The sequence below is a fragment of the Hakea prostrata genome, chromosome 3, assembly GCF_041222555.1.
Source record: "Hakea prostrata isolate BN-2017 chromosome 3, UWA_Hpros_2, whole genome shotgun sequence".
NCBI lineage: Eukaryota > Viridiplantae > Streptophyta > Magnoliopsida > Proteales > Proteaceae > Hakea > Hakea prostrata.
The window spans coordinates 36268876-36292870 of NC_142602.1; the positions used below are offsets into that span (position 1 = coordinate 36268876).

The 23995-nt window shown below is 39.6% G+C and overlaps 1 protein-coding gene across 1 annotated transcript; it reads right to left on the reverse strand.

Annotated features, from left to right (window-relative positions):
• Window positions 1–3269: 3269 nt before the first annotated feature.
• LOC149022175 (Kelch repeat-containing F-box family protein) lies at window positions 3270–16770 on the reverse strand. The gene is made up of 2 exons (XM_089150349.1): window positions 15890–16770; window positions 3270–5346 (listed from the first exon to the last, which is right to left on the reverse strand). The coding sequence occupies exons 1-2, from the start codon at window positions 16308–16310 to the stop codon at window positions 4391–4393; spliced, it is 1377 nt and encodes a 458-aa protein (XP_089006475.1). The 5' UTR covers window positions 16311–16770; the 3' UTR covers window positions 3270–4390.
• Window positions 16771–23995: the final 7225 nt, after the last annotated feature.

Consider the following 23995-nt stretch of genomic DNA (forward strand, 5'->3'; position numbering starts at 1 on the left):
GATGGGAAAGAGAAAGAACATGAAAATGTACAAAGAGAGGAAGAGAATGTATGATACCAAGCTCAAAACATAAACCCAAGAAGCCAACGATGAGAGGCTAGCTATTGGGAAGTAGCATTCCGGAACAAATGTCCCAATGATTTAGAATAGCAGAAAACAAAGTATTGAAGAAGGGAAAGCAAACTCTGCTCTCTAGAGTATCTATGTACAGGGAAAATTCGCCAGGAAGGATTGAATCAACCCTCTCATCAGAAGTAGGGGCCCTAAGTTGGTACAAAGAAGGAAAGTCGTAGCGTTGGACGGCTAAAGGAAGGTTTTCCTCGGTAAAGGAGGAAGCAACAGAACCAGGTCCATCAGGGGACCTGGTAGGTTGTTTGGACTGCCCATAGGATTTGGCAGTCACCTTTGGAGTACTGGATGGTCCAGACTCAGGAAGGGCAGAAGAAGCCCCAGCATTTTCTTCTGCTTTTCTCAGTTGGCTAACTTCTGCAAAGTCGCGCCAGAGAGCAGTTAGGGTTTTCTTGTCACTATCCGACTGCTTAGAGGGGACGGAGGCAAAGGCCTCATCACCGTTATCGCCCTTACCGGCACTAGGTTCAGGAGGAATTTCTAAAGAAACCCTACCACCCTCCATTATTAAAAAGTCTGATGGTGGTTTCTAAAGAAAAAAGAAACCTAGGGACGAAAGTAAACTTTGCAACGGAGTCAGTAGACTTACTGAATCATTGAGGCAAAAGGCTCAAGAGTGAGAAGATCGTGAGGGCACAAAGAAGACGACGAGGTTTCAAAATTCCAGACAAAGAGAATGAAACCTACAAAGACAACGAACAGCTTTTAAGCACTTGCACGAGTGATCGAGGACGTGTACGATCGAGATGGACTCAACACCAACAATCGAGATTTGGAGACGGTTCGAAAGTTTGAACTCACGAATCAAAAACAGGCGTTCAGAAACCTTCGTGAGCAACGATAGTTTCGGCTATAAAGGACGCATGGCGTCACCCCCACAAAAAGTGAGAATACTCACAATGCTCGAGGAAAAAGCGACACAGCCGCATTAAATGTGATATGACATTTAATGGGTTGGGGATTATGCAAAACTATTGTTCGACGAAGAACCCAGTTAAAAACCAAGCCCTCGGGATCGACCGAACGCTTGGTCTGGGGGGCTCGTGATATGGAGAAAATATAACCGAACCTGGTTCAATCTTGGTTCGACCCTCGACTCCGGTCGGGACGAAAGGAATCGACTCGCTTCCGAGCGAGCCGGGTCCAAGAGATAGCTTGCTGAGGAAGAAAATTAACTCAGTCACAAGCACACCCTAATCCGATACGACGGAATAGGCTAATCAACCTAAAGACGGCTAGCAGTATTTGACGGCTGTCACTCATCGCTATTATATGGATAACTACCATATAACGATCGAATTATCAAAGGAGTCATCTACTAGTCCAACCTAGTAGAGATCTATCACTCAACGAATCTATCTATTAAGATCCAACGACTATCCGAAGAAGGCTCAAATACATCCAACGAAGGAGATTCGGAGGTACACTCTATATAAAACATCACCTACCCACAAGGTAAAAAAAAAAAAAAAAAAGACACACACGGATACAATCTGAATCATATTCTCGTTATTCATTCCTTAGCTCTGTGCTACAATAGAGCCGCTTGTGATTAAGTTCATCAACTGACTTAACCTTCGGACGTGGACTCCCAATCCCAGCGGTCTAGCCACATCTGACGTTCGTTTTTGCAGGTCATTCTCAGGAGATCTAAAGGCTGAGCAAATCTTGGACGTATCAAAATCCAAATGCTAACAAGCCAGTAGTTAGAATCTTTTCCAGGTGCTCACACCATTAGAATTGTTTTTTAGATTCCATGTAAGGGGCATTCTGTTCATTTTGTCACCTTTACCAGAGGAAGGGGTATATAACCATCATTATCCAACTAAGGAGGATCTAAGTGTCATTTGACCAATTAAAAAGGGAGGTAATTGCCATTTATTTTATAGTTCCTTTATCATTAAAAAGATAAATTATATCAAGGAATACTTTTAAAATTTGAAGAAAAAGGAATATGATGCTCCACCGCTGAATATAATTCATGCCAATAAATAATAAATAAAGTGATTTATTGTTACCCATCAATCAGGAATTTATAAAAATCAAACATTTTTTGTGGATAACCTCACATGAAGCATTAGCAATTGGGCCTTCTCTATTTTCTCGGAAGGGAACAATGTCTCCAGTGTGTTCAACTTGTGCTTCAAGGAATGAATCAAATGGTCATGCATTACTTTTCTGTGAACATACCAAAGAATGTTGGGTTTTATGCATTATTTTTCTGTGAACATGCCAAAGAATGTTCGGTTGTCCCCTCTCTGCATTGATACATCAGAATTTGTGGGTTTTTCATTTCATGATTGGATGAATCTTATTAATTCCAAGTTCCATTCTTTTTTTTTTTTTTGATCAAAACCTGGACAAAAGACCAAAGCCCCCGGGGGGGGGGGCCGGGGGAAAATGCTAGTAGTGTGGCCAGTATTTCATCTTCCTCCTTCAAGACTCCATCAGCTATTATTCTAACTTTGTCAACAACAAGTTCCATTCTTTTGATAACCTGAATCTGGTGGATCAACTATGGAGTACACTGGCATCGTGTATCTGGAAAGTTCGGAATGCTTCAATCCATAGAGGTGTTCATGCCTTGGTATCCCACACTTTAAATGCTTGTTCTGTTTTACTTGCAGAGATACTACAGCACCTTATCATGGATGAAGTTCCAGGAAGAGTACAAGATCGTTTGGTGGGGAATGAAAGCAAAGACTCTAATTCTTTTCAGGTTTTTGTCAATGGAGCTTGGGATAAATCAAGCCAACAGGTGATAGAAGCAGCATTATATGGGACTCGGATGGTATTTTCATTGCTGCCCAAAGCACTGGATGCAGGAATTTTCAGCTTCAGCAGTTGAATTAGAAGCTATCCGTGATGTTCTTTTGCTGGCTAGATCAATTGGCATTGCTCATCTTCAAGTTAGTTCTGATTGTCAATTGGCTGTTTTAGCTTTACAGTGTGTTTCCACTAGTTTCGACTGGGTCAGTCACAGTTTAGTCACTGAAGTTTTGAAGCTTGCTTCATCTGTTGGTTCTGTAACTGTCTGCTATGTCTCTACAACAAACAACAGGTTCGCTGATTTCCCTAGCTGATGAAGCTAAAAGGCATCAGCTTTGTCGTCATTGGTGGGGAATGCCCACCCCCCCCCCCCCTCTTTTTTATTGTTGACTCGTCTCTGTTGAGCTCCTGGTCTTCTGGCCTCGAGTGTTTTATCTGAATCAATGTCTGGATTAGCTGTTGATCAAAATAGAAAAGGGATTTATAAATGGCCCACTCTCTACCAGAAAAATTAACCCTCTAAATAACCATTTTTGCCATAGTTGCTGGTTTGAATTAACAGATTACCTGTGTTCTACTCTTTTCCCTTCAGGCAACTTACATTGGCTCTAATTGGTTTTCTACTTAATCCTTCAATGAATTAGTCCTGTGACTAGCACTTGCATGTTCCTAGGGGAATAATCAGGCTGAACACCTAGATACCATGATTAACAAAGAATATGCACACTGATGATTTAAAATTAGCTAGATATTTTTGACAAAACAAAAAGTTCCGAATCAAGCTATTAGTCAGTTAACCCTGACTGGATGCTTCTATGTAGTTCTATCCCCAGGTGACTTTTGTTGTTTGGGTCAATAAAGAAACTGCCCTTGAAACTGTGATCAGTTGACGGTTCAAGTTCCAGTCTCGTGCGGGTTCAATATACTGGTTCTTCATTGCCTCATGACTTAAAAGAGTGTAGCTCTCTTGGTTTAACATCAGATCAGATTTCATGCCATAGCTAGCTAACTCTTCATACTCTTGACCATCATTAGTCTTTATCTTGTATCCAAAACAATAAGCCACACAACCAACTTGCATTTAAAGGGTTTGCCAGGTGATATATAACCTTTAAGAAGAATACGCGTGTACCTGATGTCACAAATGTCAAGAATGCATGATAGAAACAATTATATGAGAAACATTGACATTGTGAACAGAAGAATGAACAAGTAACTCTACTCTTATTCTGGGCTGGCCATATACAACTGACACTGAGCTACACGACAAAGGCATTATTCACAAGCACTCACTCTCATACAAGGATTCAACCTAAGTACATATTACACACCTTAATTTCTTTCCACAGTCGACATACAGGCTCAATAAGATGTCCTACTAAATTCTTTATTCTTACTTCTGACCATCTTAATGAGACACGTAACAGTTTGACACCTACAACAGAGACTATGTAATGTCATCCCATTTCAGTTAGAACCCCTTTATTCAATTCTACAGCTGAAGCACAAGCTCAACAAGAAAGAACTCCCCATCAAATTTTAAACCTGATGTTTCAGAAGGGTGAACCATTCCATCTACCATGCCACCAGATATAAAAACATAACGTCCAGAACGGTCAGTGCAGGCTCTATGGAATGATCTGCAGCTAGGTTGATGACCTATTACCTTCAATCTCCTCCACATGCTTTTCCGTATTCTCTTTGAGTTCATAGTATCGGATGGGATTGCATCAACATCCAACACCCAGAAATCGTTTTTCCTGTTCCTAGAAGAGTCTTCGCCCCCATAAATCAGCACTTTGCCTCCAAAGATGAGTGTAGCTGAGTGACCAACTCGTGGAAGAGGCACACCTCCTGGGACATGAGATGATTCATTTATTAGTTGCACCCACTTAGGATATTCTTTCCCAATATCCAATAGCCAGACATCATTAAGCACATTGTAACCCGTTCCCCTTCCTCCAAATAGAACAATGCAGGAATCCCCAATGTGAGTTAATGTATGCCCTGAACGAGCAGGAGGCGAAGGATGTGCCACAATTTGATACCATGTTGCAGATCTTGCACCATTGGAGATATCCAGTAGCCATGTATCATTCAACCTAAGGCCATCTAACCCAATTCCTCCATGGATCACCATCCTATTGTCACCAACACAACACTCAGCGTGGGCTCCACGAGGAGCAGGTGCATGAGCACCCACATCAAGGAGCCTCCATGACAGTCTGATTCCTAGTGTCTCATCATGGACAATGTGCCCCAGATATGTATCATTTTGACGGATCCCATGGTCATTGATCCCACCAAAGAGAACAAGCGCATTTCCAACAACAGAACATGTCTGTCCGAAACGTCCGCTTGGAATGCCTGAATAGATCTTCTGCCACTTCAGGATTCTTCCAAATTCATTACCTATATATGCTACCCATGTGTCATCGAGATGGCGCCCTACACAAGAACAGATGTCAGGATCAAAAGGAAATGACATACACAACCTCCCCCCCCCCCCCCCCAACCCAGAAAAAAAAAGAAGAGACAAATCACTAGCAGTAGTTCTCATCAAGGTTACCAGAAAGACCAACAAGATAACCATCTTACTGCCAATCTTGAATAAATTTATTAGCAATAACTTTTTTCAGTGAAGCGATGTTGTGCCTCTAAATAGAAGATCAATGTTTCTTAACCTGAGTTTAATCAAGGAATAAAATGCGATAGGCATCTGCAAGTATCTGCCTTCGGAAACCTGAGACCCAGTCACAAGTTGAGAATAGTAAATCTTGCATGCAAGGCATAAATGATCTGAGACAGTGTATGTACAGGCTGTTATATAATTCAGCTCCACAAAAACATCTACCAGCTGATCCAAGCAGTTGCTGGGGAACTCTTGAGAAATGTTTGATGGCTAAAAGTGTTGAATAGTCTCAATGTAATGACTGTTGTTAGAGGGGCAATTTGAGCATAGAAATTAGCCCATCGAGAATTAGCGCCAATGGTGGCTGAAAGTTGAGTTTGAATAGAACTTTAATCCTTTTCCTTGTTGTAATCTGGTTTAGTTATCTTCCTAGCATGATTAGACTTGTAAAAGACTATTATAAATAAAGTTATAGTGCATTTGGAGGCTTCACAAGTTTCCTGTGAAGCTCCACAGCAATATACTGGACTCTTCCTCTCTCTTTCTCTCTTCTCTCTTCCTAATTCTAAATCCTGCTTACATGGAATCAGAGCCAGGCCATTAGAATCACAATCAGAGTTACTGGACTTTCCTTTTATTGGTGTTCTTATAGGAGGAAGCTTCTTCAACAAATTTTGAGGGAACTTCAGGCTTTAGGTTGTGAGGGAGCAGCATCCCCCTGCTGTGTTTCAGACCATGGAGAAAATTTCATCCTAGCAAAAAACTGAATATTTGGTGGAAACCTTGTTTTTTTTTTCCAACCCTAAGTTTTAGGCCTTATATGACCTCCATTTCATCTGATTTATTGCCTTCTACATATTTTAAGCATAATAAACACAATGGAACTAATATTTTGCCCCAAAAAGACCACTCTAAAGTTATCATTCAAGTATACTAATAAATGATTGGTTCCAACAAGTACAAACTATATAGCATACATGCATAGAATTATCTGCATACATGAATTGTTTGATAGAATGGTTTTATATACAACATGTCAACAAAATACAGTTTCCAACTAGATCAAGTGATAAGTTCTTACATGTATTACGTTCAAGCCCATATATCATGTATACATATGTATTTTGAAATTTAAAAAATTAAAAAATAAAAAATAGAGCAAATTGTACTGGCACCCCAGAATGGATGTCTTAAAGCACTGACACCCCACTTTGTGTTTAAAAAGCACAGAAACCCCAAAATTGAATTTTCATTGGAAATATTTGTCTAATTTATCACTGAAAACCTTTCAAACACTGTTTATTATAGGGATATTTTAAAAATAAATAGTGATTTAACTGTTTACAGTGATAATTTTGACAAATATATCCAATGAAAATCCAATTTTGAGGTCTCTGCGCTTTTTAAACATAAAGTGGGGTGCGTCAATGCTTTAAGGCCTCCATTTTGGGGTGCCAGTGCAATTTGCTCAAAAAAATATAAAAAAAAATAGTTGTGATAATCAAAATATAAGTTTAACAAAACAATCATAGATCAATAGTCTACAAAAAACCTAAATTAATTTCAAAGCCATACAAGATCATTTAAGGTTTGAAGAAAACAAAAAAGAAAAACTGGAAGTTTGAAACTGTTGTGTATGGCTCATGCTTCACATTCTATTGCCGACAAGTTTCCTTTGTAGTTGGGGCTTAGGCCCATGAATAGTTGTTGTGGCTTAAAAGGTGTTTGAAGGCAAAAACGGAGCAAAAGAAGTGTTTGAAGGAAAAGTAGTTGTGGAAATTAGGTGAAAATGGGATAAATTAACAAAAACCAAAGAAAAACAAGTTTCAATGTCGAAACCTGTGAAATTTCGTTTGAAACTTAGTGAAATGGTCGAAATTTCGGTCGAAACTTTGAACTTTAGTGGAAATTCTTCGAGTTTTGTTTCGTTTTCAAATTTTGTGGATATTTCGGTAATTTCGACCGAAATTTTTTCCATGTTTTAGACTTTCTGAAGACTAGTTCATGAACTTAAGTAAGAACTAGGTGTTCATTTTGATGAGATATTCTGTTCCTAATGTATGATTTGATATTTGTCTGGATTCATATTTCTATTTTCTGGACTTTCTAGCCGCTGGGTACCTCTCGGAGAATTTTCAGTGGCCAGTTTCTCGGGACAGATGCTGTGTTTTAACACACTCTGTCTAAAGGGTGAAGTAAATCCCTGCTGTTTGGCTGTGGGTACTCACTGTTTAAGGGTAATTATTTCTGTTTTAAAGGATCAGTTTTACTGCTGTTTTGGGGTTATATTTAGACTGTTTTGAGGTCTGTTTTGGGAACATATTCTGCTGTTCTGGGTTCTATTCTGGATTATTTTGAGGTCTATTTTGGGAGCATACTCTGCTTTCTAGGTTATTGGTCTGTGGGTATACTTGTCTGCAATTCAGTTAGGTTAGCCTGTACATTTGCAGATATATAGCTGCTGTTGTTGGGAAAATACAACTCACCTCTGCTGTTATCTCAAAGACAAATAGCTTCTATCTACACTGTTTCTGAGGGAAATACAGTTGTTTTACTTGGGTGATAGCTTGACTGCCTGAAAGGAAGAATCCTCATCTGAGTCCTCATCTTCAATTGCTATGACTGAAGTGGTTTCCTTATCCTCATACAGATTGACAAAAAAAGAAGTTTGAAGGAGCTTCTAACTATTATCAATGGAAGACTACAGTCAAGTGGTCCTCACTGGACGTGGCCAGCAACAATACCTGATTTAATCAGCCCCCAAGGGTGACGTAAGTTGGGAGATTACTGATGACATAACCTGGGACAGATGTTCAACTCCATGGCTGATAATAATGTGGATCTTGTAACTCACTTGAATACAATGAATGATTTGTGGGATATTTAAATATGTTGTACTTTGGTCAAAATAACTTGTCCAAGATATATGAGACATCACAGGAGTTCTATAAGGTTAACAGGAAAGGTAGACTCCTAACTCAGTGTTTTTCTGATTCCAAGAGGATATATGAAGAAATGAACTCCATATTATCAATCTCCTCCGATGTAAAAACAATGCAACCAAATAGAGAACAACCTGCAGTGATGGGCTTCTCAGGAGGTCTAGGAAATTTGAATCAGTTTGAGCACAGATTCTTGGAGATTGAGTTCCCACTTTAGCAGACACATTCTCTCCGGGTAGCAGAGGAGAATGCTCATGATACTGCACCAGAGGTAAATCTGCACTTGCAACTTTTAAACCTAGTCATGGTTCTTCTGGAGGACAAGGAGTATGCAGGAATCATGGAAGTATCCCTGGTAAAAATGCTGGCCCTCAATCTCCTACTAACAGTACAGTGGCCAAGCAAAATTTGCCATCACTGTGGAAAACCTGGACATATCCAGTGTTTCTGTTGGAAGCTATACAAGAAACCATCACAGACATAGTCTTTGGAGCCTGCCCCTGCCCCCACAAGGAAGACCGTTATGGAATAACCTTCAAGATCTGTTGCTCAGGGGAAGAGTGGTTTGGTATGAGAATTCAAGAAATCTTTATATGGGCTGCAACAATTACCTAAAGCATGGATTTCTCTCCTCACTTCAAAAATAATTGATTTTGGGCTGACTACAAATGAGAGTGATGATTCGGTGTTCTTCCATCACTCGAATGCTAGGGACCTAGTTCTTGTTATTACTGGAGATGACTTAGTAGGTATAGATAAGTTGAAGCCAACCTACAACAACAATTTTAGAAAAATGATTTGGGTTCACTCAATTATTTTTTTGGGTATCGAGGTAGCACAATACAAGAAGGGAATTTTCCTATCATAGAAGGAGTATGTTATTGGTCTATTGTCTGAAATAGGGATGCTTGGATCTAATCCTCCAGACACTCCCATGGACCCAAACTTGAAACTTATGCTACATGATGGAGAAATTCATGCTGACCCAAAAAAGTATGGAAGATTGTTGGCAAATTGAATTATTTGATGGTAACAAGGCCCGACATTGCCTTCCCTGTTAATTCTATGACTCAGTTCATGTCTGACCCTAAGACAGCCATTGGGATGCTATTATGAGAATTTTGAGGTACCTCAAAAGTTTTCCTACTCGTGGGGCATAGAAAAAAGTTCAAGGGAAACTCAAGTTTCAACCAAGTGAAAATGGTAAACCTAAGTGGGAAACTGGGGAATTTCGAAGAAACTTAGGATTTTTTTGTGCAAGTTTCCATACGTTTAGGGAGTATTTTAGGGTGGGACTCTGCATTTAAGCTAATTAGAGTATAAAGAACACATTGGCTGTATTTTGCTAAAAAAATCAATGTAGATATCTCATTCAATGTACATAACATCAATGTGAGTTGTTCGAGAAGTACACTATAAACTTAACTACTTAAGTACATAACTATATAGCATTCAATATATAATTTCTAACTTCAAAACATCAAATACAAAGTAACTGACAATAAAATGAAAGTACAACTCAATGCCAAGAGGAGTGCCTCGGTGGATCCATCCTGTGAGCTAAGTAGTACTATGCATGTAACATCTTCTCCTCCAACCAACGAACATAGAAATTCCATGACAATTTATGCCTATGGTTGTCAAGGTAATTGAGAATTGTAACTTTAAAAGTCTGGTCATCAACATGCCTAAGATAACTAGTTTGAGGGAATACGCAATTTGGATAGGAAAGTCCTGATGGAGAGGGTATTTGTCGTGGTATTTGGGGAAACATGGAAGAAACAAAAAAATTTAAATTTGAGAAAGCTACGAAACTTGCAGGAAAAGTCCCAAGTTTCCACAAAACTTCCAAGGTTTCCACGAAATTTCCAAGGCTTCCAAGAAATTTCCAAGGTTTCCAAGAAATTTCCAAGGTTTCTACGAAAATTTTCAGGTTTCCATGAAATTTCCCCTGTTTCCCACGAAATTAAGGAATTTTTTTCTTCTCATAAACCAGTTGGTCCAGCAAGGTTGAACCAGGTTTCGAGGTTTCAACAAGTTTCAATGAAATTTCGACGGATTCGATCGAAACTTGGGATTTCTTTCAGTCCCTAGTTTTTTGTTTCGAGGTTCCCAAGGGTCGAAATTTCGCAAGTTTCAATCGAATTTTGTTCTATGACATGGGGTACTATATACAAATCATGGTCATAGGAGGGTGGAAGGATAAACAAACTGATTGGGCAGGTTCTCCCGTTGATATAGGGTTTACCACAGGTTATTGTACTTCTGTTGGTCGAAAAAACAAGAAGCAAACTATGGCTGCTAGATAAGTGTTGAGTCAGGATATCGCACAAGGGCAAAGTATACTTGTTAACTAATGTGGATTAGATAACTCCTCAAGGAGCTACATTTTGTTGACGTGTCTCCTATAAAACTATGGTGTGACAACCAGGCGGCTATTAGCATCAAAACCGGTGTTTCATGAGCACACAAGGCACTCTAAAGATGCTATCATTTTGTTCAAGAGAAGCTATACCAAGGATTGATATCTCCCAGCTATGTCCATACACAGGAGCAATTAGCAAATCTATTCACCAAGGCATTGGGGAGTGCAAGGGTTGAGGATGTCTGTAACAAGCTAGGCATGAACAACATGTATGCTCCAACTTGACAAGGAGTGCTAGAGGGGCAGTTTGTGGGATAGAAATTAGCCCATCAAGAATTAGCGCTTCTTGATGGAATGGTGGCAGCAAGTTGAGTTTGAATAGGACATTCCTTTTCCCGGTTGTAATCCACTTTATTTTCCTAGTATGATTAGACTTGTAAAAGACTACTGTACATAAAGATAGAATTAGCGCTTCTTGATGGAATGGTGGCTGCAAGTTGAGTTTGAATAGGACATTCCTTTTCCCGGTTGTAATCCACTTTATTTTCCTAGTATGATTAGACTCGTAAAAGACACTTACTGTACATAAAGCTAGAGTGCATCGGAGGCTTCACAAGTTTTCTGAGAAGCTCCACAGCAATATTGTGGACTCTTCCTCTCTTCCTTATTTTGAATCCTACTTACAACCGTTTCCAACCAAGGTAATTAATAAGTGTGTTCAGTTACTACCACAGGCCAGCTTTTACAGGCTGTCTTCACCTTTTTTGCCTAGTGGGAATCTTCCAGTCTGACACTTTGTTGACTAGCAAGGGAGGAAAGATTTTTTAAAAAAAAAGGCCCCCGAATTGAAAGGTATATGATCTTATAGTTCAGCTTGAGTGGTCTGCCGCTTCATTAAGTTTACAGACTTGTCCCAAGTCCAGTTTAGTTAGATAATAATTGTTAATAGGGAGCTTTTCCTTTTGTATTTCTCAATCCACTTTTAGAAGTTCTCCCATAAATTAATGAAAAAATTCTGAAGAATATCATCTGACTAGATGAGGTCCAAAAGAATCAAGAACAAAGTACATCTCCAGAGAAACAATTTGCTTGAAGGATAGCCTTCAATTAGACAAAGCAAAAGAAAATAAAGTATACCATTCAAAACTTATGGGGAGCTTGCAATTCGATTATTGAATCATCAAACAATCACTTAAAGTGTACTAACATTGTATTAATGTTGTACACGCTAAGCCGCACAATTAGCAAAGAGCATGCTCCAATTAATTGTCTATATAACTCTGCCCAACCTGCAGCATGCTTACATGTTACTAAAAATATTTGACAAGGAACTTAAAACACATCCTGAGGGCATACCCCTTAAGAAACTATAGATCCAATATGTATTCCTAGGGACTCCAAATTTCTGGATAGATCTCTTGAGTCTTCACTGTTGATCTACACAACCATATGTAAGTTATGAATCTAATAAATTTCATACAAGCACAGAACACAGAAACTGCATCTATGTGGAAGAAGTGCGGGACTATCCAGTGCAATAGTATGCACATCTATTGAGTTTTAGAGGGAAAATAACATAGCAGGAAAAAATTCCCTGGGAATTTTTTTTGGTGAAGAATCCCTTTTAGATGATGTCAAAGAGAATGGAAATCATGACAGATGAAGAATACCGTCGCAAAGTCTCAATGACACCATGACAGATGAAGCCTGAAGAAAGATTTGGATACGCTTTCACTGAAGAACATGTCAAGACACTGATGAGCAGTGATTGGACCATCGGTTTCAGTCTTCTTAGAGAACAATCTTTAAGTAAGGCTCAGTATTTATACATTATTTCAAAACAAAAGGGCACCATCACAGGATAAGACATCATAATATGGAAAAGCACAGAAATGCTGGAAATTTTGTGCTCCAGAAAGCAAGCAGATGAACCTAGGCAATGTCCCATCTTCCCCCTAGTACAATCAGTTTGTCAAAGGTATTCCCCACTGTTTTCCTTTTTCCCTATTGCAAGCCTATATGCCAATTCCTGCCTTCTCCAACAAGGGCAAAGTGGGAACATTCTCTTTCCCCCAGTTGAAAACCCACAGTTTCTCCACCAATGGCAAAGGTTGTGACCTCTCCTTCACCTCAATGAACTTTCTCATTGCTCCAGCGACTTCTCTCATTGACAGCAAAGGCTTTCACTCTTTGATTATCTACTTTTCTTCTGCATGGCAAAGTTTATTGAACATTGCTATTGTCACATCAGGAGATGTTAACTGTCACAAGGATCATTGGCTTTTACACTGCAAGCTTTTCCTTTTTCTTGTTTGAGCAGATGATCAGACTTTCTTCAGCCTCTTTTCATCAAACTGAAATTACTTTAAGACAGAATATGAAGAAAAAGATTCCATCATCACCAGCTACTCCAAAAACATGATTAGGAGCTGAGTGTTGGGCTCTGCCCAAGCTTCATAAAGGGGCTTATGGTCCATTGCTAAGTTCTTGTTACAGTCTCAGTCATGGTTTCTATTCTTTCTGACCTGAATTGTCTAATTCTCCGTTCAGTGATATGTTGATATGTTCTTGAAGATCGTCTAGGCGTTTCTGACATTTCCTTTAGTATACTGGAGTTTCCACTTTTACTGTTGCAGCATGGACTTTGAGAAGATGAAATTTGAGTAGAAAAGGTTGTTTTATGATCTTCAGAAACTCATTCTGTATTTCTGAAAAAGGGATTTCATGGGCTCAAAAGTGAAAGGCCCCCGCAGAATACATAGTAAGTTGATGAAGCAGATTTTGGTGGCACTAACTTTTCAGAAACAATATAGTATATGCAATTCCAATACCTGTGTATATGTCACTGTTTTTCCACACAAGATGTTTTTTGTCGAAGGCCAGGATCATGTTGCTGAAATTGTCGGTCCAAAAACTGCTCATCAAGAGATACATCTAGATGTGCATGTCCAGGTAAAATTTTGCCTAAAGGTTTCATATTCTTGTTTAAGAATTCAGCCTAATTAAGCTAGGAAGTTCATATTACTTTCTCTCTTGAAGAATATGTCCTGACTTAGATTGACATTCATATTATTTTCTCTCTTGAAGAATATGTCCTGACTTAGATTGACATTCAAAAGCTTACAATGCAGAAATACACCTAATTGACATTACAGTCATGTCAAAACCTAATATTCTTTACTTTCACAAGGAAAAAGAGTTTTCTAGTTTCTTCCAATCTTTTCCAGATACTTTGGTAGGGTGAATGAAGTGGAGAGGTGTGTTTGGGGTCTTGTATGACCAATGCATTCCTATAAAGCTCAAAGGAAAACTCTAGGGCTATTGTACTACCAACTATGACGTACGGTGCAGGGTGTTGGGCTTTTAAGAAAAATCATATAGATAAACTCAGTGTAGCAGAAATGAAGATGTTCAGATGGATGAGTGGCACAACTAGGAAGGATAAGATAAGGAATGATCATATTAAAGCTAGCTTGGGAGTAGCTCTGATAAATGATAAGTTATTTGAAAGTCAATAAAGTGGCACAACCATGTTCACTGGAGGCCTTTAAATGCCCTAGTAGGGAGAAGCGGTTTAATCCAGATTGAAGGAAGTAGAAGAACTAGGGATAGACCTAAAATAACCTCAAGAGAAGTGGTGAGAAAAAATTGCATAGTTTAGGCCTTGTATTTAGTATGGCCTCAAACAGAGCTGATTGGAAAGCAAGAATCCATGTAGCCAACCCATTTAGTTGGTACAATGGCTTGTTGGTTGTTGTTGCATTCTAGTAGTAATTCAACAGTAACAATTTTGAGCATTTCAAATCCATTTAAAGCCTGCAACAGAACCAAAAAGCTCAGCTAAAACCCACAACTGCAAATTTGAGAAGCTGTCATCAATTGAAAGACGAAAAAACTATTCGGCCAACACGGATTCAAGTTCGGGGAAAATAACACTGGATGCCATGGAGTTTAATGAGGAGCTGAAAGGCATGGTAAAAGATGAAAAGCTTGGAGTTATTTATGACAGAAGTTGATTTCAGGCTTTGCCTTATGTTGTGTGCAAGGGTCTATTTTGGAGTAACTCCTTTCTTCTAGGCCTGTCTGAAGGAAAGGAATAACAGAATGCCATTCTCATAGGACTTCTTCAGTTAATAGATACTTCTTAGTTACCCAAGAAAAAAGAAAAAGAAAGAACATGCTGCAAAAGTTCCAATACTGTGAATCTCACAAGGTACTATGACAGGCATGCGTTCCAGAACAGAACATTTCAGTAAAGGATACATATATGCATCTCACAAGGGGGAAAAAAGACATTCAAGGATCTATAGATGCAGCAAATAGAAAAATAATGTAAGCCATCATAAATTAGAGAGACGCATAATTTCATTTATGAGCAAACATTTATCATCCAAAAAAAATAAAAAACACATACAAACAGACACTTAATAGAAAGCCATTTTCAACTCCAGAGAATTCTTAATGTTCCAAATTCGTACAATTCAGTGTTTCTGATTTTTCAGAACAATTCATGAATAAACCACAGAAATCGACTGGAAGAATGAGAAAATGATGAAGCCAATTGTGGAACAAGAAACCCATGGACAAATAGACAACTAATAGTACCAGTGAACATAAATTATCACAAAAATATTGATCCAAATAAAAATTATCTAAGGGTTTATCTTTAAATAAACCATCTAGGGACAAACAACAAAAGCATGCAGCTTAACATAGAAAAAGTTACAAGATGTCACAAGCCCAAGTAAATTGATAGGCGCCAACAACAAGAGGCCCAACTGGTTCCAATCCAAGAACTTCAGAAAGCAAAGGATTTGGACCAAATTACTAACCTCAGTTATGGTATTGCAATACTAATCTTTAAAAGGTCTAATGACCTCAGAGACCACCCAAACCCATTAAAAAAGGAAGGGCAATTAGTATAATAATTAATTTTGTTTCAAACAATTAATATAATAACAAAAGGCATGGGTACCAACCAACTAAGTTATTAAAGAAAGGGGCAAGTAGCAACATAGCTAAAATTGGATGGGAAGTAATTAAAGATCTAACCTCCCTCACAACCTCCACCAAACACAACCAGACAATCCGACACAAAATTGAGCGAGTGAGAAGCTCTGGGTCTTGGACACATCCCATCATCCAAGGCAGATAATCTATGACAATAGACAGAACCCAGTTTACAGACCTGCTGATAGAGCTTCTTCCATGAGATATGCTTCGTATCTGAAGATGATAAGAGGTAATCAACAGAAGTGTTGCCCCACTCTCTCCTGCAGATAGATTCCCAAAGAGTTTCTGAGAAGACTAAAGACTTTAATCTCCTGCAAGTCATGCCAACAGAAATGATAGAGTCTATTGGAAGAAGAAGAAGAATCGAGATGAGATGATCATAAGCTAGGTTGGTTATGCAAGATTTGCCGCTGTTGTTGTTGGTTTTGCTGCTGTCTCTGCAGTTGCGATTCTCTGCCATGAGAACTCAGTTCTTCAACTGGCTCTTTAGCCTGGCCTTGGGTTACTGAACATGTTTTTGTCTGCTTTAATGGAATGGGAGATGGCAAGTTCCTTCGTTTACTGTTTTCCCACTGTGAAGATGATGATGGTGGGCCTTGTGATGGGAGGGAGGAGTGAGAGGGAGGAGAGAGACAGAGAAAGAGAGAGAGACATCGTCGTTATCGTAGTAGGGGTATGTTATCAGTACGACGGATGCGTGATTGGAGAATAGTTCTTGACCGGTTCATTTCTGAACCAGATGCCTACCAGGTCACAGCAAACGGATACTGTACCAGTCCTGACCAGGCCAATAAGAGGATCACAATCGTCTCTTAGGATTGGCTTTTCAGAGTCCATTCGTTTTTTCTATTTTTGGTATAACATTTTGGCCCATTCTTAGGAATTTCTAGACTAGTTTTTTGGGAGAAAAAGGCAATGTATTTTGTGAAGAAGTCGTAAATTAAGTTATACTTTTATTATATCTCTCATTTTTTTTTATAAAGTTACATTAAATTAAATTTAAAGAAGTTTGTTTGGTTACTTTTACACCTTATTGAATCAAACAATCTATATTTTACAATTTTGTGAAAAAAATTAATTTTTTTGCCTCTTTTTTACCATTTCACTTCGAATTCTTCAAATAAACAATACTTAACTAAAAGAAACGAGGTGGGAAAAATAAGATACCACATTAGTAAACAAACTTACTTAATTTAAGGAATATTGTTTGGTCACTTTCCCACTTCTTTGAATAAAACAATTCAGATTTCGAAGTTTTGTGGAAAATTTTACTCTTTTTTGTCGCACTTCAAATGATTTAGGGCTACCAATGATTTAGGGCTTTTATGGCATCTATCATCATTCTCTATTTTGCTTATTTAAGATAAATGAATACAAGAATCCATTTTTTGTCAAAAATGAAAAGCAGTTTGATAACTTTTGTCTAGAATAAATTTATGGAATGAAAAATATAAAATTTAGTATACTAAAATGAAAAATTAATTAAAAAAAATGATAGTGAAAATTAAGAACAAATCATTAGGGTTTCGGAGTAAGAAAAAAACAAAACAATAGGGTTCCCATAAAAACACTATAAGTTAGCTATAATACTCCCAATTTGTATTTAGATTTTAAGTGGCTTGCATAAAAATAAATTACATGAGTTTTTTACCCATAATCCATAAATAGGCAAAAAGTTCATTATGGATTTTGGAGGTTTTTCTATTCTTTTAAACAAATACAGGATTTGAAATAGATACCTAACACATAAGTGAAAGAAAAAAAAGAAAAAAAAAACACTAAGGGTGTAAAAAGGTACAGTATTGGTACAATATAAAACAAACTTGGCACTTAAAACAAAATTGTACTATGCTGTCTTTTATATCCACATTTGCAAACCAGTAGTGTATCAGTACATTATGGTTTCAGTACAAAAACGGTACGGAAAATTAGTATGAAAATGATATAAGAATGGTATGGCTCAGTTTTGGTAAGTAAACGGTATGAAAACAATGTGAATATGGTATCATGTGTTTTAGCATGTAGATGGCATGAAAATAGTACTAAACAACATGGCTTGATACATATTTTCAGTATAACATTGGAAACCGATATTGTACCATACCATACCAAATTAGAAACTATTTGGTACGATACAGTTTTATACAATCAGTTCTGATTGATCTACGGTTTTGATATCATTTTTTTTTGGGGGGGGGGGGTAGGAATGGTACCAAATTGGCACCATTACCTATCCAAACCTCTAAAGAGAAGTACATGAGAGAGATTACTAGCTTACTAATATGAGACTAGTATCTTTGGACCTCTACAATTTTTATTTTATTTTTTTGGTAAGAACCTGTAGAATTTTAAGGTATGATCCTATTGGATTATATATTTACAAACTATTACATTTACACTCTTTAGAATTTATTATACTACATAGTCCTCTAGGCCTAAGTGCCTAATATCATTAATTTTAAAACAGAAAAAAAAAAAAAAAAAAAAAAAAAAAAAAGAAAAAAAGAAAAAAAAAACAAATTTACCTTAGCTGTCAAACCCCACTCAATCAGTATCTAACTTATCTGAATACCCAAGGATGTGATCCATCAGAACCACAAGGACCTCGATTTACAGCCAATCCATAACCATATCATACACAATAACATAATAAAAGAGCATGAATCTTAAGCTATTAAATGTAATATTATTACAGTTATCCAAAACTAAAGTCAGAGTCAGTGGAAGTCTAAAAGATGAAGTATCAAATGGAAGTTTTAAAGTGTATTTAGTTTTAATTGTTCAAATTCCCGAATTAAAGGGACAATTCCAATCGAACTCCACTACGTCCCTAAACATAATCACACGGTGATCAAAAGGGTTGAACACCGTAAGAGCAATACATGAACATGAGTAGTCATGGGCCTCCACATCCTCATCTACTAGTATGTCTGATGCGTCCAAAATCTGCTCAGCCATTTGATCTCCTTGAATTGACCTGCAAAACGAAAGCGTCAGATGTGGCCTGATCGCTGGGGTCGGGGAATCCACCTCCGAAGGCTAAGTCAATCGATGAACTTAATCACAAACGACTCTGCTAGACGCACAGAGCTAAGGAATGAATAACTGGAATAAAATCTAGATCGTAAGCATATGAGAGTTTACGTCCACAAGTGTGTGTATGGATCTGGGTCCCTCTTACCTCGTAGGTAAGTAAGGTTTATATAGAGTGTACCTTCAAATCTTCTTTGTTGGATGCTAACAGTTAGATCCGTTGAGCGATAGACTTCTACTAGTTTGAACTAGTAGAGGACTCCTGAGATAACCTCACGGTTATCCGATGATTATCCCTTCAATAGCGATAAGTGACAGCCGCCAAGTTGAGTCTGCCATCATTAGGGTAATTAACCTAATCCATTAGTCGGATTAGGGCATGCTTGTGGCTGATTTAGTTTTCTTCCTCAGCAAGCTATCTCCTGGACCCGACTCACTCGGAAGCGAGTCGATTCCCTCTGTCTCAACCTGGGTCGAGGGTCAAACCGAGTATGAACCTGGTTCGATCATATTTCTTCCATATCACGAGCCCCCAGACCAAGCGTTCGGTCGATCCCGAGGGCTTGGTTTTTAACTGGGTTCTTTGTTAGGCAATAGTCTCTACGTATCCCACTAAATGTCATATCACATTTAATGCGGTGGTCACTTTTCCTCGAGCGTTGTAAGGGCAATGCCACGTGTCTCATTACAGTCGAATGATCGTGGCTCACGTAACCCAAGCGACGGTTTCGAACGCCTATTTTGGATTCGTGAGTTCAAGCTTTCAAACCAACTCTAAATCTCGATCGTTCACGTCTTCGAACACTCGTGCGGGTGCTTAAAAGCGGTTCGTTGTCTTTGTAGGTTTCATTCTTCCTGTTTGGAATTTTGAAACTTCGTCGTCTGCTTCGCGCCTTCTCGTTCTCAAGCTTCTGCCTCACTCAATCAGTAAGTTTACTGATCCCTTTGCAAAGTTAAAACTCCCTGTCTCTAGGCTTTTTTTTTACCTTACTGAAGCTAGTAATGGAGGATAATAGGGTTTCTTCTTCCCTGGTACCCAGTGTTAGTAATAGTAGTGGTAATGAAGCCTTTGCTTCCCTTCCTTCTGAGCAATCGGATAGTGATAATAAAACCCTAACTGCCCTCTGGCGTGAATTCGCAGAAGTTTCTCATAAAAGTTTAGAAAGAAAGGCTGAAACTTCTTTTGCCTTTCCTGAGTCTGGATCTTCCAAGACTCTTAGGGTGACCGCCGAGTCTTCTGAACGGTCAAAACAAACCTCCAGGTCTAAAGGTGGACCTGGTTCTGTTCCCTCCTCTTACAAGGAGAAAACCCTTCTTTCGGCCATCCAGGGTTTTGATTTTCCTCCTTCTTATCATCTTAGGGTTCCCAATCCTGATGAGAGGGTTGATTCGACCCTTCCGGGCGAATTTTCCCTATACATAGATGAACTGGAAAGCGGGGTTCGCTTTCCTTTTTTCAATCCTTTGTTTGCTGCCATCCTGAATCACTGGGACATTTGCCTTGGAATGCTCCTTCCCAATAGCTGGCGTCTCATCGTCGGCTTCTTGGGTTTATGTTTTGAACTTGGCCTTACGCCCTCTCTTGCTCTTTTTGTGCCCTTTCATCTTCTTTCTATTTCCCATCCTCCTGGCTGGGTTGTGCTCTCCAAGCGTAATAAGACTGAGCTTGACTGGAGGGGCAACATTCTAGCCAAAGGAACTTGCCCTTCCAATCACAAAGGATGGCGCAAACGATACTTTTCCTGTCGAGCGCCTCAGTCAGATCTCAACTTCCCGACCGTCTGGAAACAGTATACTTCATACTCTAAAAGTAACCGGGTCCTTCCTTTATCCAAAGAAGACGAGACGGCCGTCAAGAAGATCAAATCAATTCCATAGTATCAGGAGATACATGGACTTGAGGTGGAGTACAACTCCATCCTTCAGTATTGGGGATTGGCTCATTGTGAGCTTCTTAACCATCATCCTTCAAATATAAGAGTGATATGTCTTTTTGCAATTCTGATTCTTGTTCTTCTTTGCAGTGCCACCTAGAATGAACCCTAAGCATCTTCGGGCAAAGGCTACCAGGGCCGTTGTGACAGCTGAGCAACGGTCGCCCCGAGCCTTAACTGTCGATCAAGAGGTTTTCTATTCCCTCTCCCGACCCTTCTTACAAGGGTATCAGGAACTTAAAGCCCGCGGTTGACGCTTCGGGAAAAGGGAAAAGACCAATGGTGGAGAGGCCAAATATCTCCTCCGCCGCTCGAACCAAAAGGAAGCACGATACAATTGATGCTTCCTCCCATAAAAAATCCAAAAATATTGAGGATGGTGAGGAGGTCTTCATGCCTCAGTGGACACTGAAGCAGACTGATAGGGTGACTCAGGACCCTGAGAAAGCCGCAGAATGGAGTTCCCTTAGTCTTTTGCCTGCTGACCGTCAGGACTTTGAGGCCCTGAACGATGATACTCTTGTTAGTCATTCCACTAGGTACCGGCCTTCCTGATCTTTCTCTAATTGTTTTTCATAATCTCTTATGATTTTTTCTGATAATCTCCTTGTCCCCAGGAATGCCGTGTTGAGCTTTTATCAGCACATGGAAGCATTGAGCCGGGTTGGTCGTAACGGCTCCTTGCTGCAGACCTGTGAAGAGAATTTGGGTAAGGCCAATTCTGAAATAGACCGGCTGACGGCAGCTGCCAAGGAGCTGCAGATGAAGCATGATGAGGAGATGAGCTCCTTGAAAAAGGCCCTCAACTCTTCAAAGGCCAACGCTGTTGCTGCCAAGCGCGAGGCTAAGAAGCAAAAAGCAGCTGCCACGTTGTTCGGTGACATACTTGAGCTTAAGTCCATGGAGAACGAAAATATACTGAAGATGGCAGTCCCTAGCAAACCCGAGCATATCAAGCCGGAGCTTCGAAAGGATTGTGGTCGGAAGTACCTGAACAGCGTACCTTTCTCTAACCTGCTGGGTGCCTTCAATATCCAAGCTTATCGCTTGGGGTAGAATGACGTTTGGGAAAAGATCCTCGAATCTATCCCTTCCTTCGATACAACTCCCTTTCGTGAGGTGTGTCACAGAGAGGTCTTCGGGAAGCTTAAATTGGACCTCCCTAACTGGGCTCTGGAAGAGGATAATCCTTTCCAGCTGACCCAAAATATGAGGAATATCTTGTTGACGAACCACCCCTTCAAGAAGAAAAGTCACAGGCTGCCGTTGAAAAGGACCCTGATAATGACAATCCTGAGGAAGGCTCTTCAAAGGACCCTGAGAATGATGATCCTGAGAAAGGCTCTCCTGTGCAGGACTCTTTGAGCAATAATGAGGAAGAAGCGTAGGGAGTTACTCTTTTTTTTTTTTTTTTTTGTAAAGATTGATCCTCCTCATTAATGAATAGAGACTTTTTCCATGTTTGCCTCAATATCTCCTCATCTCCTATCCGAAAGCTTGTCTTGAAAATCAAATATAAATGATAAAACTTATCACTTAACTTCGTATACCTTGACGGGGGATAATCTTGTAAAGATATCATGAAGAGACGTTTGGGAAAGATGCTTTAGCCTCTACTCCCCATTACTCCTTCATTTATTGCAAAGTCCACACGTTTCCCTTCATTTGTTGCGAAGTCCAAACGTTTCCTTGCCTTCGTATACCATTCACTTTTTTCGATGAATTGGTAATACAACCATTATTTAAATGGTGGTGCGACGGTTGGAGGTACTCTCGTATCAGGTGCCTATTTCCATGTGGCCTCCTTTTGACCGTTGATCTTGCTTGTTGAGGAATTTGAAGCGTTTCTTTGATCTGGGCCTTTGGTTGCCTTTGGCTCCCAACCGTCGTCTTACTACCTGAGGCTATTTAAGTCCTTCAAGGGTACTCTCCATCTATCCTGCTATCTGCAAGTTAGATTTGCAAAAACAACATTTCATCTTCCTGCTCTGCATCCGTATTCCTCGTACTCCAACAATAATTTCTAAACAAGTGAGCTTTTTTGCCCTCTCCTTCCCCCTGAGTAAACTCCACAATATTAATACTTGGGGTTTACTTAATGGGTATTTTGAGTAGTTCATATCTGACAGAGAACTAGGGTTTTCCTTTTTCCTTATGTTGTTGGATTCTCGTACGGATACGGCTTTTTCTGTGCTTGCATTGCCTCCCAGAATCGATCCGAACTTTATTAGAACGAAGTCTTGCAAGAAAATTGTTCCAAGCATCGACGGGGTTTTGGAATAAGGTGATTTCACCACGGTGATCTCTAAGCATAGAGACTCTTGTTGGTCGATTCCCTACTCGATGCCTCTCCTATGCTCCCTCCACCTAAAAAGATCGCTCGGTCTTCCCAGGAAGATCTTGATCACTCCATCGCTGATGGTGCTGCTGATGCCCCTGCCGGAGATACCAGTCGGGCTTCTCCAAAGGAGACTCTTTGGACATCAAAGGCAACTATGTTGGCATCTGATGAAGGCGCGACCCCAGCAGGTGTTGCTTCTATTTCCAACTTTAGAGCTTGTTTGGCATCCTCTTCCTCTCCTTCTTTGGAGCCGGAGGATTTTGCCACTAGGAAGCGTCTTCGGTTGGTGGAGGATGCAACTCACCCTTCTCTTGATGTAGCTCATCCTTCTCCTCCTTTGAGGAGGTCTAAATTAGTGTCAAACGAGTTTGACAAAGCGTTGGAATGGTGCACTGCTGCTCAAATGTCTAGCCAGAGCAGAGTTCTTTCCAAACTTCCAGACGATGACTTTATGAAGTCACTGGTTATGTAAGTTTCTCTTCAGTTTCCTTTTGATGCTGAAGATTATTCTTTTGCTCCTGACTAACTCGGAAGTTGTTTGCAGGAGTCTTACTGGGAACTTCCACAACCAAGTGGAAGCAGCCTCTAGACTCGGTAAACTGAGTAATGAAGTTTCCAGGCTTCGGGAAGACTCCGAAGCCAAAGACGCTGAGATTGCTCGCCTTAGGAAATTAGCTTGGGAGGTTGCAGGAGAAAAGAACTCGATGATCGAGCATCTCCGTTCAGACTTGGATAATGCCAGGGAGAAGATCCGGCGACTGGAGCGAGAAGCGGGAAAGTCAGGGGCCCAGGGTTCTGAAGCGTTACCTCAAAGGCAAGCTGTCATTCCTTTGCCCG